Below are 14,318 nucleotides of genomic sequence, written 5' to 3'. Positions count from 1 at the left end.
TCTACCTATGATGTCAATTACAGGCCTCTCTCATCTTTTTAAGTGGGAGAACTTGCACAATTGGTGACTGACTAAATACTTATTTTCCCCACTGTAAACTGTATTGGAATGTTGCAAATAAAACTCTTAATTTATGTCCAAATTAGTGTTTTATCTACAATGCTTTTCTTCTTTAGACTAATAAAATCCTCTGTTGGCCTCTGATTAATTTTAAGAAGTACTCATTCTTTAGTATAATGTGCTGTGTTGGGTTCTTAAATAAAGTTGCAGCTTCAGGTGAACAACAAGCCTCTATTTCACTTAATGTCACAAAACTCGTATTATTATTGAATGTCACAATACCAAGTTGTGGTCTGCCCTTTAGTGGTAACACTTGTGATTCTATGGATCACGCCACATCCCCTTTGCTGAGTTACAGAGTTTACTGTGGCCATCAGACCTGTGAGGCTCAGAGAGGCTTTTAATGAGATCCAGTTTTCCTTGCAGAACAGAGCAAGATGCTTACGATGTTTTTCCATTATCTCCTTTATTGGGAAAACTCAGAAAGTCACATTGTCTATTCAGAGGGCCAATTTTTTTTTTTCTGTGTTGAAACCAACACACTCTTGTCCCGATTTGTACTGAAACCTAGGCTGCCCAATGTGTAACATAGTCTGTGTATTTTTCTCCACCTGCTTCAGGAAATACACCCTGATAGGCTAACTGGAGAAGTTTTCTGTGTGCTGCATAAACGCTTACAAGAAAATATGTGGGCATATTACACACAAAATAGAAATATATTGACATGATCCAGTCAGCAGATTGAATAAATCAAAACAGAATTTTGTGTGTCAGCATTCTGAACATGTATTTTCTCAGTTGTGAATTAAGGCACCATAACTAAACAGCGAGCCTCCTTTTTTGGGATGAGGAAACAACAGGAGAAAAAACTGTTGTTTATATCCTCCTCCAGCACAATTCCAATTATTAATTTATCTTATTAGATAAACTTTTATAAGGTAACTGCATTAGATGCTAAAAATCACAAGTTTAAATGCACACAGGTAAATAACATTTCAGCATATCACCTCTGTGTTATAAAAACAGCTTCCAAAGATAATTCAAGTTGAATACGATAATCAAACGTTATTTTTTATTTTTATTTTTTTTAAATCCCTGTTTTAAAAGAAAACCTTTAAGAGCTGTAATTATAATACAGTGAAACTGCGATTTTTGCCCAAGGTTATCATACCGTCATTATTTCATACCGTCCCATGCCTACTCAGTAGTCTGTAGTGTCACAGTCCAACTCAATTTCTTGTGTTTTTAACATGATTTTTTTAGCGCTGCAGCTCGTGCTCAACATGAATGAAGAAAAACAGATAATTTATGTTATACGTTATATGTTTATGAGAATTTCAAATGAATATTTTTTGTCCTTACTAACATTTTACACATCATCCCAACATTTTGAAACTGGGGTTGTACATAAAATAACATTTTATCAAACTTAATTTAGGTTTGTTTAATTTAGTTTATTTCACAATACTAATTTTAACATCAAAGATCATACAAAACTCTAAGCCTTATTTGTTTTACAGGTTGAACATAGAGTCAAGAAAATCTCCCAAACTTTCACGTGCCAATCAGGAAGGCCAACGGTCACCACGGCTCCTGACAAAGAAACCTCCAAATCGGTCGCCCAGTTTGACACGAAGAGAGTTCACAATGGATGGAATCACAGAGGTAAATCTCCAACAGTTGTTGTAGTTTCTTACCTAGAGGAATTGATTTTCTGTGAAAATGCAATGTGAATGCAGAGTGCTGAATAAAATTTGCTAAAGAAACTGAAGCTAAGATACTAAAGCTGCAAGATACAAAATACACTTGCTAAAAGGAGAAAAACACAAACTAAAAGTAGCAAAATGTCAGCAAATATAACAAAAAAGTAACTCAAAGGTAAATCTAGCCAAATTCTCGGTTTTGGTTCAAAATACAAAAACAACAAAAAGCTAAAAGAAGAAAAATGCTACGTAAAAGTAGCAAAACATTATCTATAAAGTAGTAAAACACTAGCTAGAGGCTAAAAGAAGCATAAGAAAACACGAACTGGTAGGTTGCAAGGTCGATCCCTCATTCCATCTGTCTCAGTTACTGTGTCCTTGGGCAAGAAACTTTAATGCCTCTGATATGTATCAGTGTATGAATGTGATTTAAAGTAAGTAAGTAAAGTTTTATTTATGAAGCACCTTTCACAGAAATATATTCACAAGGTGCTGTACAATCATTAACAGTGTAAAAATGGTGGAAAGAATAAAATGCAACAGAAAAACATAATTAAAGATAAGCAATGAGAAACTGGAACATCAAATCAAGAAATTAATTTCTAAAATTGTAAATCAAACACAAGGTCAATGCAGGTCAAAATATACAATAATACACAAAAACATAATGAATGTGGGAGAGAAAAATATGGCGTAAGTTCGATAGTAAAGAAAACACAGATTCACGAGCATTCACAATGGAGGTAGCCTGGCAGTAATGGTGAACTGGTTAGCTAAACGCTTGAGTGAAAACGTGGGTTTTTAGGTGTTTCTTGAAAGAGACTTTGGGCCTCATGCAAGAACATGTTATCATTCTTATCCTAAATTTCTCTTACTTTTATTCCTACAAAGGGTTCGTACGAACATGTCACGTCAGATTCAACAAACTCTTCTATCTTCAGGAAAAGGGTGTAAATGAGCTGCGTAAATTCACCTGTTCGTATCCAGCTGCTCGTGCACGCGAGAGGAGATTAGCATAATTACCACCCCAAAAACACCATATAAGGCTATGTTTCCTGCCTCAGATACAAGGAAGTGTCCATTCATGAAATTGACAGTGAAAACTAAAAAGAAAAACTTTACGAGTTCAGAGATTGTAGTCCGTCTGTCAGAGATCCAGAAAAGAAAATCTGTCATTTTTAGCAGGTCAGCTGTGGAATAAAAAGAGCTGCTAAAAGTTTAAACAACTGTGTTAAATCATTTTCATTTATTCAGTAGCCACAGCGCTGCGCTCCGTACACCCCCAAAATATATCTGGCACTTTGGAGAAAACCCAGGACTCACTGGAGGGATTATGTATCCCCTCTGGCCTGGGAACGTCTCGGAGTCCCCCAGGACGAGCTGGAAAGTGTCGCTGGGGAGAGCGGGGTCTCTCTCCTGCTGCCCCGCGACCTGATCACAGATAAGCCGGCCGGAAGGACAATTTATATTGTTAGTCTAAATCATTACATTTAAAATTATAACTAATTCAAGCAGAATAGCCTATTGTCAACATAATTATGGGGGTGGGCGGTAGAGGCAATTTCTCAGGTTTATGCCACCAAAGGTATGCATGCACTCAACAGTGTTCGCTTGCACTCTACCAGAGGTACTGCCACTTGATCGGCGTAATTTAAGGGAAACCCACTGGTAGACACTTGATCTGCTCCCAACTGGGCATCTCCTAATACATTTCTAGGATTTTACAGCTTGGACATTACAGCCCTTGACGTCAACCGAGGGAACTGGAGATTATGAATACACCTAAAGTTCCCTGAGGGCAGGAAACAATGTACAACACAAGTCAGACCGTCAAAGCTACAGAAGCTTGGTACAGTGCACTGCAAATTAAGGCAATGAGACCATGCAGCAGTCTTATTGGCCTCCACAGTCATGCTGAAACATCTGCAGGTTGGTCTCACAAGGTCGCATTATATGTTGTTCCTCATTTCCCTCCCTCAGGTAACATTGGTTATATTCATAATCTCCACATATTTTGCAAAGACCCATTCACATTATTAGTCATCTTTTTGGCATCAGGCAATAAAAAAGTTGTAACTCATACTGTAAAGTTTATCCATATGTCTGATTTAGTAATTACCAACGCAGTAGTAAGTGATTTATTTTCTTAAAATAATAAATTGTCTTTTAAAAAAACTGCATCTTTAGATAAACCTGAAGTGTCAACAAACAATATGCAGTAGCAGTCACTTATATTTCCTCTGATTCACAGCACAATTATCTTGCACAAGTCACGTCCAACATCTGGGGAACAAAGTTCAAAATTGTTGGGCTTGCATCTTTCCTCCCTGTCAACCTTGGTGCAGGTAACTAACCTCTCCCAATGACTTAAATCTTGACTTTTCCTAAAGAGTTGGCACGCTTTTAATTTTTGTGTTTACTTCAGTTATCTACAAGACCAGTTTGCTGCACTTACAACCGAGACAGATGACAATCTACCTTCCAGAGGTGCGAAAGATTTCTCATGACTTTATGAGCCTGCCTGTGTTCAACCCGAATGTGTTCAGTGAGGACGAGGACGATTTACCAGGTGTGACTAACGGCATTAAACAGTTGTATCTAAAAATACACACAATGTCTGAGTACATTTCTGCTTTGTGTTTTTTATAAAGTGATGGGACCATCTGGGGTCACAGGAGACAACCCATCCTGTACAGTCAACATTCCCATAGCTCCCATCCACAGCCCTGCTCAAGCCATGTCTCCAACTCAGAGTATCAGTCTGGTTCAGTCTCTCCTAGCCAATCAGAACATTCAGCTCGACGTGCTGACTAACCCAACAACAACAGCAGCAGCTGCAGCAGCCTCTGTTCCTGTCGCTGATCACAGCCAAGATGCCGTTGCATCACCATACCCTGTTCCAACTAGATATTCAAATTCCAGTCAGGGCATTTTTAGTGGCTTAGAGATGGGTCCCCTTCTCCCTGGAACTCTACCTCCCCCTCCACCACCTCACCATCTGCCCCCACAGCCCCACTCGCAGCGGTCTCATTCTCAGCAGCTTCGCCAGCAGCCTCCCAAACAACCACAGCAACTGCAAACACAGCAGCAGCAGAAAATGCATCATCACCAGCTTCAGCAGCAGCAGCACCACCATCTGCCCCAGCCACAGCATCCGCAGCAGCATCAGCAGCTGCAGCAGCTGCACCACCAGCAGACGCTCCATCAGCAGCAGCAGCAGCAGGCTGAGCAGCACCAACAACTGCAACAAGCTCCGCAGCAGGTGACCAGTCAGCAGCTCCAGCAGCAGCAACAGATGCAGCAGCAGCAGCAACAGATCCAGCAGCAGCAGCAGCAGATGCAGCAGCAGCAGCAGCAGATGCAGCAGCAGCAGCAGCAGATCCGACAGCAGATCCAGGAAATGAGGCAGCAGCAGCAAAAGCTCCAGCAGCAGCATCAGCAGATCCAACAACAGCACCAACAGATGCAGAGGCAACACCAACAGATGCAGCAGCAGCTGAAGATGCAGATGTCACTGCCTCCACCTCCGACCAACTACCTAACCATATCCCTGCAGCAGATCCACCTCCTACCACAAATCCCTTCTCCTGCGACGGACCCTGCAATCGACAGGGTGGACCATGGACACACATTAAAGCCGAGTCTTCCACGGACTTTACCGCCCTCCTTCAGTGACACAGATGAAACTGTGGAGATCCAGATGAGAAAGATGAATCCTCCTCCTCCATATCCAGGGACTGTAGTGTCTGCAGCTGCAGCTACGGCAGCAGCTGCTCCTCAAACATTCATTACAAAATGTGACAGCCCAAGTGTGTTGGCACCTGACCCATGCATGAAGAATGATGAGTTTTTGCTCCATCCTGTCACTTTACAATACCCCACACCCCTGGGGTATGAAAGGATCACAACGTTTGACAGTAGTGGCAACGTAGAGGAGGTTTGTCGGCCTCGAAGACGCCTCATTCCCAATCAGAATGCCTATGCTGTTCATACAATTGGGGGTTCGGCCACTCTAAAGGTCACTTCCTCAGACAGTAAAAAAATTCAGCTTCCGTACTCCTCTGCAACACTGAGTCGTCTTTCTGTCCCTCGATATTCTATACCAAGTGGAGACCCTCCTCCTTATCCTGATCCGACCAATCAGGTAACAGCCACACTTCCTCCTCCTCAGAGAATCGATAACAATCTGATTCATGCCACACTGCGTCGTGACCGCAGAGAGGCAGGACTCAAAGTGCCACAGATGATGGAGAGCTCAAAAACCCTTCCCACTAAGGCGAAGATGAACAGTGCAGTATCCCTTTCCTACCAGCAGAGGGTGCCCATAGCGCTGTACACGTGCACACAGTGCAGCGGTAATAGCAGCAGTCCCAGTGTGAGTGTTAGTGGAAGTGGGACCACGAGTAGTGGCATCGCAGGTGGGACAGTTGTAAGACAGGACTTCCCACCTGGAAAAGGTGCACACCACAGCACTATTATCGTGCACTCCAAAGGTTCCTCGCCACTGGCATCTCAGTCATCCTACAGTCTGCTGGGGGCCGTGGATAACAGCCGCGACCGAACCATCTACATAAACTCTGCCTTCACTGAAGATGAGACTTTAAACCAGCAGTGTCACGTTGAGAAATCTGCCCGTCAGCTGACTCTGGCTGATGCCAACATGACCATTAAACGCCCTCCACCTTACCAGTGGGACACTCCTGCCACAGAGGACTTCTGGCTGTCTCCAGAACAAACAATGCTGGCTTCCGCACCAGGAAATCCCAAACCGCCTCCTCATAGCATTAGCCAGGCACAGCGCTTGGACATGACTCGGCTTCCTTTCGTTCTCGCAACGAAACCTCCGACCAGCCTGAACACAAGCACACTTACTTTCCCATCAGGCTACCAGATATCCCTGTCACCTTTTACTCCAAGTGTGGGACATACTGCACCTCCACTCCAGACCGTTCAGAACCCCCCAACACATTCTCCAAACGACGTTGTCGCTTCAGTACCTTTTGCCCAGCAGAACCCTAGTTTGGTCTTGCCCCCGGGCTACCCTCCAAATCTGGCTAACCTGGCTTGCTGCCCCCTCCCTCCTCTGTATCCAGGATCCAGCTCATGTGCTGGACTTCAACTGCACCCTGTTAGCTTACATCCTTGGAACCCTTACCCCTGCCCACTACCCATGCAAGATCCCCCGGCACCTCCCTTGCCAACAAAAACCCATCAAATTTTAGAGAAGCCAATACTCTCCCCACCTCCTCCTACTACTCCACCTCCACCCCCTCCTTTGCCACCTCCTCCCCCACCCACTGAGTTACCGCCATCAAAAAGTGCTACAGAAGATCTAACAGAGTCTGCAAACAACTTCCCAGAACAGTCATCCCTGAATGAAAGCCCAGTCCTGCAGGAGTCGGAGCGTCTCAGCAAAAAGAGTCGCAAAAGACTAGACAGCAGGGCAGACGAGGCCAACATGCCCACAGTGTCAGAGAGCAGGTCGAGAAAGGAGGGCCGAGCTCTTTCTGACTTCAACACTCTCATTTCCAGCCCACGACTCAGCAGCAGAGAGAAGAAGAAGCCGAAGGGGCAGAGAGAACAACTCAATAAAACAAAGAAAATGAGCAGGACAACAAATGAGTTCCAGGACAGCTCGGAAAGTGAACCAGAGCTGTTTATCAGTGGCGATGAGCTCATGAACCAGAACCAGAGCAGCAAGAAGAGTTGGAAGAACAAGCGGAGCATGCGTATGGCAAGTGAGCTGGAAGAAATAAAGTGCCGCAAGGCAAACGAAAGAGAAGACCGAAGCTTAGGCAGCCAAGGATTTCTTTACGTTATGGCAAATAAACAGCCGCTGTGGAATGAAGCCACTCAAGTCTATCAGCTGGACTTTGGAGGTCGGGTCACTCAGGAGTCAGCAAAGAATTTTCAGATAGAGCTGGATGGTAGACAGGTAAAGTCAACAGCCACCGTGATAAAAGCTGTGTCCAAAATGGTGGGCCGGGTCCTCCGAAGGACCCAGCTACGCAGTCGAGGTGGGCCGGGTCCTTGGTAAACCGGGAAGACTGGAAAAAAGAGGCTGTGAATTTGGACGGTCTAGCCTCCCSTCCTTACCCCGGCGTACGCCATGTGACCTAGCAACCATGATGACGCTAAACAGAAGCAAAAATAGATCAAAAATAGAAAATTATCAATATATTAGTGYTATTAATATCACAAAACAATAAAATTAAGTTAAAGGTAACATTTGAAAAATTAATTGACCCGCTGTAGATGCATGTTTGTTTCGCGTTTTTTTATGGCAAAAATATTTAAAAACATGTCCATACAAATGATAAAATTATTAGAATTACAACTGCTAGAAATTTTTTATTTTTATATCGCCATATTTTAATGTAAAACGTATTCTTTTCTCTCGCTTCGTCCGCCATTACTAGCATAAAAAAATCTCCGGTCGGGCTGCAATGCATTATGGGATACGCTCGGCCGGGAAGGATCCATCAGACCAGTCCTTCGATTCGGGCCAAAGGAAGGACGCATTTGTCGGCCGCATCGGAGGAGTCTTCGGTTTTGGACGTCCTTCGTCGCAGCGCTGTGACGTATGCGGCCGACGAATTCGGCCTTCGGAGGACCCAGCCCACCGTTTTGGACACAGCCAAAGTCTGAACTCCACATCCATGTTTTCTATCAGATTTAATGTCTGTGGACGAGGATTTTATTTAAACTGAACCATCTCAAAGAAACAGTCTGGTCATTTTTGAAGTGAAAAAGGTTATTATGCCTTATTAACATTAGTCAAGGTTCTTTTACAAAACAGTCCCTAATTAAGCTGCCTCTGAGTTTTCAGAAGTTCTGGTCAGTTTTGGTCAACATTTGTTTGGTTTGTTGTTTTCTCTACTGAACAACATGTTCATCAGAGTGTAAGTGTTCATAGACTGCTTTATGCCCCTGGTTCGAACACGTTGTTTGGTTGAGAAAACAGTGACAAACTAAAAAGCAATTTCTTACTAAATGTTACAGGTTCATTATTATGAGGTAGTGTTTTTTCACACAGGTGTGTTGTTTTGGAGAAAGACATGATTTAAAAGCCTGAAAACCTTTAGACCCACATTATCTAATCATTAGCCTAGCCTGGATGAAGACCTGTACTTCTTCCTTCATACTCTGATGTAATGACTGATAACATACAACCTATGGATAACCATTCAACAGAACATAATTTGCAAGATATGATTGTTCCAACATTGTATTGTAAAACTGAGCAGACGATTTAAGCAACTGAGAGCTGGTTGACGTGTTTCTGGTTTTCTGTGTTCTTCTAGGTGATGCAGTTTGGCCGAATAGATGGAAATGCTTACATATTGGATTTCCAGTATCCTTTCTCAGCGGTGCAGGCGTTTGCTGTCGCCTTGGCCAACGTAACTCAACGGCTGAAATGATGGCGTGAACTGGAGGCGTTGTTCAGAGCAAATTTGCACTCGGATGTGTAGTACTGAGGCTGAGACACACTTTAAGTTTTTTTTTTTTTGAGGTTTTTAAGTGAAAATGAACTGTGGATGAAGCAACAGAGGCAGGGATTTAGCTCTAAATGTAAATAATAATAACAAATCTTTATTGGACTGTGGGAAAACTCCTGTGAATTTATTTGAAACGAGCCAGTTAAGGCTGGAGCATCTTTTTTTTGCCAATAATCACATTAACTAATCTCATACAGAAATACAACCCTAGTTCAGATTTGACAAGAGCTTTTTATTGATCAGAAAAGTTTAAATTTATTTATTTTTTGTCTCTGTGTAGAGCAGAGAATTACATCAAGTGTTACAGAGAAATACCTTCCAAACTGCTATGTGCTCAACAAATTAAACTTATACCAACTTATTTTGTTAACAGACCCATATGCACACACACACAATTGTTGTTCTAGCCCAGGGGTGCCCAACCTTTTTTGAACCAAGAGCTACTTTTGAAGTCAGCAGTTTGCCGAGAGCTACTCGTCCGGTCTCAGCATCAAAAAAACATAATATGGTCTCCCTACTCCTCACTTCTTTAAAGTAAATAAAACAGAACATAATGTGTTGCTAGTTTTATTTAATTTAAAGTATTGTCAAACAAAACTATCTACTTAACCATATATTTACCTACAAAAAAGAAAAGAAAAGATAAAATCCTTACTTAACTCCTGACAGAGAAACAGAAAAGTGATGCTCGAACAAAAAGGATCAATTTATTTTTACCTCCTTCAATTAGTACTTCCTGTAACGTGCGAGCTATGAGGGCTGAAAACAAGCCCAGTGAGAACCACAGAGTCAAATAACTTTGGAGCACGGGAACTAAAACCTGGTGCTGAACTTCCAGGACCGGTTTCACCTGATCAGATCTGTTCCTTTTATTGCCTGGAACAGATCCATCAAGGTTTCTGAATTTTATGCATTATTGCAGAAATATCGCCCACCAGTGGTTCAGGGTGCAGGCTGTTATAAAACCTGGTGCTGAGCTTCCAGGACCGGTTTCACCTGACCAAATCTGTTCCTTTTATTGCCTGGAAGTGATCCATCAGGGGGGTTTCTGAATTTTATGCATTTTTGCAGAAATATCGCCCGCTAGGGGTTTCTGGCCGAATGCAGGCGGGAGAGCGGGTGCTGGACGCATGACTGCAGTTTCACCTCACTGGATCTCTTCCTTTTATTCCCCTGCGTCAGCACCAGCAGCCCCATGCTGGAAATCAGCCATTTCACCCGCCGGAGCTCACCCGACGACATTTGATCGCTTATATCTCTGCGTGGGAACGTCCCAGGAACTTGCAACCACATCCAGGTTGTAGCGAAGATCCAGAACATTAAAATGAACCCTCTCCCGCCCGGATCCGACGCTCAGAGCCGGCGCTAGAGGCTCCGGAGTAAATTGAGTACTACATCGCCCGCCAAAGCACCTTTGGTTAATAGCTCCAGTTAAACATCCCAGGAACTTGCAACCACTTCCAGTTTGTAGAGAAGGACCGCAGCTTTTCAAAGTCATCTCACTTTCCTGGATCCGATGCTCAGAGCCCGTGGGAGAAGCAAACGAAGGTTGAAATTTCCTCCCAAAAATGCACGTAAAATGCACTAAGTCGTGCGTAATTTGCTTATAGCTCCGTGGGGCAACGTCACAGAGACTCCATTCAAGGATCAGCTTGTAGGGCAGAACCAGAGATTTAAAACCTGACCAGCCACACTGGGATCCGATGCTCCTAGCTCGGGGAGGGTGGCTAAAACCACCCCTGGCGGAGGTCCGACGGTGCATAATTTTGGAGGTTTTTCGCTTATATCTCCGCGAGGGGACGTTGCAGGGACTCCATTCAACTTTCTCCTTGTGGGGGAGAGCCAGGGCTTTAAAACCTGATCAGCCACGCCGGGATCTGATGCTCCTAGCCTGGGAGGGGGGGGCTAAACCCACCCTGGCGGGAGGTCGAACGGTGCGTAATTTTGGAGGATTATCGCTTATATCTACACGGGGGAACGTCGCAGGGACATAATTCAACTTTTGCCTTATAGAGCAGAACCAGAGCTTTCATACGAGACCAGCCACTCCAGGATGCGATGCTCAAAGCCGGCGCTAGAGGCACCGCAGCAAGGTTGCGCTGCACGGGCATCTGGGAATCAGCTGGCGAGCGACTGGTTGGGCACCCCTGGTGTAGACTCATGGGAACTTTACATTGACTTCCATTTATTTACCGGTCATTTCTACAGCCTAACCCCTGACCCACCAACAGTATTCCCCCCCATAAGGACTCAGCTTTTGTTCCCATAAGGGAACAGTGGCCCCTAACAGTGGGTCCTCACAAGGCTGTGTGTATAGGGAAAAAAGCCCAAAATCATCCCCACCAGGTAAAAAAAAAAAACATGTACACCCACTAAAACTTTATTGTCAGCCTTTACCTTTTGGCAGAGAGTGATGATAATGATGAATAAAATGTATTGATTTAAAGTTGAACAGACTCTGTAAAATTAAAATGTCAACATTATAAATGGAAGTTTGTTTTTTTCAAATCTCTTTCTTATTATTGACCATTTTTGCTGATCAGTGTTTGTCAAGAAACACTTTTCCAACACTCCATGTGTTTTTCAGTACGTAGACTGGGAATCTTCTTTGGTCCATGCAATTCTGTTTTTGCTGCTGCTTGAGTTCTGCAGTTGAAAGTGAGGTCCTGTAGTTTGCCTGTATGGAAATCAGTGCTGCTTTATAAAGTTATATATAGTTAGAGCTTGTGTGCAATAATTCTACAACAGAACTGATGTACTTGCAACAGAAAATGTAAAGCTGCTTTCCATTGTGTTTAGTAAGCGACCTGACGTCATTACGTGCTTAGAACAGAAGTGCTTATAGGTTACTCATTGTATTTATTTTGTACTTCATCTTTACTTTAAGTTAGTGCCAAACATTTTGTGATGTTACACAAATAAAGAAAGAAATAAACAACAAACTTGACAAGTATGACATATTGAAGTTGTTGAGGTTTGTGGCGATTTCTGTGAATTTGGTGCTACTATATAAAAAAACTAAGAAAAATGTTCTTGTGTAAATGTTTTTGTTCTGATTTACCAAATTATAGGAAGAAAAAAAAACAAAAGAGAGATTTTAATAAGGATGGTGTTTTACTTTTACATCAATTTTAGTGACACTTAGAAGCAACAAGAACAGTTTGCAACACAACTGTTTTTACTTTATTTTGTGATGAAAATAAAATTTTATTACAGGTTTAAAAAACCCTAGGCTAGCCAAAATCAAATAAAATGTATCGTTCTATAACTTTAGTTGTCTTTTATTTAATTGTCTTTTGTCAATCATTGTCCATCAATCAGTTTTACAGAAATTCAATAAAATTTAAAACTGACAAAATGAGTTTAGCTCAGTTTGAAGCTGAAGCTCATGCATGTAAAAAACAACAGTGTTTTGAAAACTTGATTCGTTTGGCAAAAGTCACATGATCAGTGGCGTCCAACGCTTCGAAAATGCTTTAAAGTTACTTTGTTGCTTTCATACCTGATACAAAGGTTTATGAGGAAGTGAATCATCGGCTGTATTCATGGTGTTTTGGTGGCAAATTTGTACAAAATATGACAAACCAGTGAGTGATTTAGACATGTAGCCAGCCAGCCAGCCAGCCTTATGTGTTTTATATGTGTAGTTTACCTGTATATATAGGCACTGAAACCTCCCACCCAAAAAAAAGGTCATAAATAAGCAAAAAGTCACAAGCAAAGAGCAGGGGCGGAGCCAGGGGGTGGCCAGGGGTGGCCATAGCCACCACAGACAAATCTTTGGCCACCCCATTGGCCACCCGACTGTACAAACCCCTTCCACAGTGAAACAACCTTTAGGGGTGTAATAACCCTCCTGAACAGTGGGTGGCAGTGTTTACCAGTTTGAAACATCACCAAGCTCAAAGAAGTGACAAAATGTGATTGTTTTCTTTATGTTATCTGACTTATGGTGACAAATGTGTTTGTTTTTTGTCATCATAACACAGTGTCATTTTCTGTTATGAAGGCTGCATGATGCTCTGTCCCTTTTGGTTATGAGTAGACTTATCACTAAATCAGAAAAAGGGAAATGCCCCTTTAAATTCACTGTTGGTGAGTATCAATATTGCACCTGTTGATTGGGTAAAGTTATTAAAACTAGTTTTATACATGCAGTTGAGGGTCATCATTATTTGGCACAATGATGTGTTACAATTAAAAATAAATCAATAATAAAGCAACCCTAAAGTCATTGGATGTGATAAATTGTGTCACATTAATTAACCTTATCTCTGCTCTAGCAGTGAGTTTAAAAACAGGATAATGAAACTAATGAATAATTTGTCTCTGAAATAATTATTAAATCAAGTGTTTGTTTATGTAGGTAAAAGTATATTAAACAACCTGGTAAAATACACCAAAATGCAGGAAATCGCATCTGTTTCATTCAAAATTTTCTGGGGGAGAACCCCCAGACCCCCCAACAGTGTGTCCCCCACTTTTAAAATGGTTCTGACACCCATGTTTATAAAGTAGTCACTGCCTGTATAAGGACATAAGGAAATGACCAAAATACAAAGATCTGCAGAAATTTTCAAGTAAAAAATGATGTAATTTTCCTGGCCACCCCTGTGTGAGTAGTGGTCCCCATGTGGCCACCCTTGAGGAAAATGTCTGGCTCCGCCACTGGCAAAGAGGCATAAAGGTTTATTCATCTAAATTATTTATTCATAAAAACAATTACAAGTTTATACCTTCACCCACAAAAAGGCATTCTAAGCAGCCCACTGACAACATGATATGATGTTAAACAAGCTGTCATAATAAAGTGACAAATTTTGTGTTGTTTCAAGCAGCTCTTCATTTGGCCACAAGATGAAGCCAAAGAAGAATGTTGAAAAGTTTTGCATAATGAACCTTTGTTCCAAAACAAGTTTCAGAAAAATGTAATTTGTCCATCACTAGTAAAAACCAGCCCCTTGTTCTTGGCTTTACTTTGTAGAGCGTGTCCTGATGCATCTCAGTAATCCAGGTAAAAAATCAAAAAGAAAAAAATTGTATAGGTCTTCTGGAC

At 42.2% G+C, this 14,318-nt stretch overlaps 1 protein-coding gene across 2 annotated transcripts in view; it reads left to right on the top strand.

The window, feature by feature from the left end:
• Nucleotides 1-9,695, top strand: part of tulp4b (TUB like protein 4b) — a 44,559-nt gene extending 34,864 nt beyond the window's left edge. The window contains exons 12-17 of one of the 2 annotated variants that reach the window (XM_014021323.1): nucleotides 1,581-1,725; nucleotides 4,015-4,108; nucleotides 4,189-4,332; nucleotides 4,415-4,799; nucleotides 5,376-7,698; nucleotides 9,068-9,695. In XM_014021323.1, the coding sequence (XP_013876777.1) occupies nucleotides 1,581-1,725; nucleotides 4,015-4,108; nucleotides 4,189-4,332; nucleotides 4,415-4,799; nucleotides 5,376-7,698; nucleotides 9,068-9,184 (3,208 nt within the window). In that variant the 3' untranslated portion in view covers nucleotides 9,185-9,695. Of the gene's footprint in view, nucleotides 1-1,580; nucleotides 1,726-4,014; nucleotides 4,109-4,188; nucleotides 4,333-4,414; nucleotides 4,923-5,375; nucleotides 7,699-9,067 lie in introns of both variants that reach the window. The other variant, XM_014021325.1, reaches the window with a different exon arrangement.
• The last annotated feature ends 4,623 nt before the right edge of the window (nucleotides 9,696-14,318 follow it).

The sequence above is a fragment of the Austrofundulus limnaeus genome, unplaced genomic scaffold, assembly GCF_001266775.1.
Source record: "Austrofundulus limnaeus strain Quisiro unplaced genomic scaffold, Austrofundulus_limnaeus-1.0 Scaffold287, whole genome shotgun sequence".
Taxonomy (NCBI): Eukaryota; Metazoa; Chordata; class Actinopteri; order Cyprinodontiformes; family Rivulidae; genus Austrofundulus; species Austrofundulus limnaeus.
This window is presented reverse-complemented; position numbering and strand designations above follow the sequence as displayed.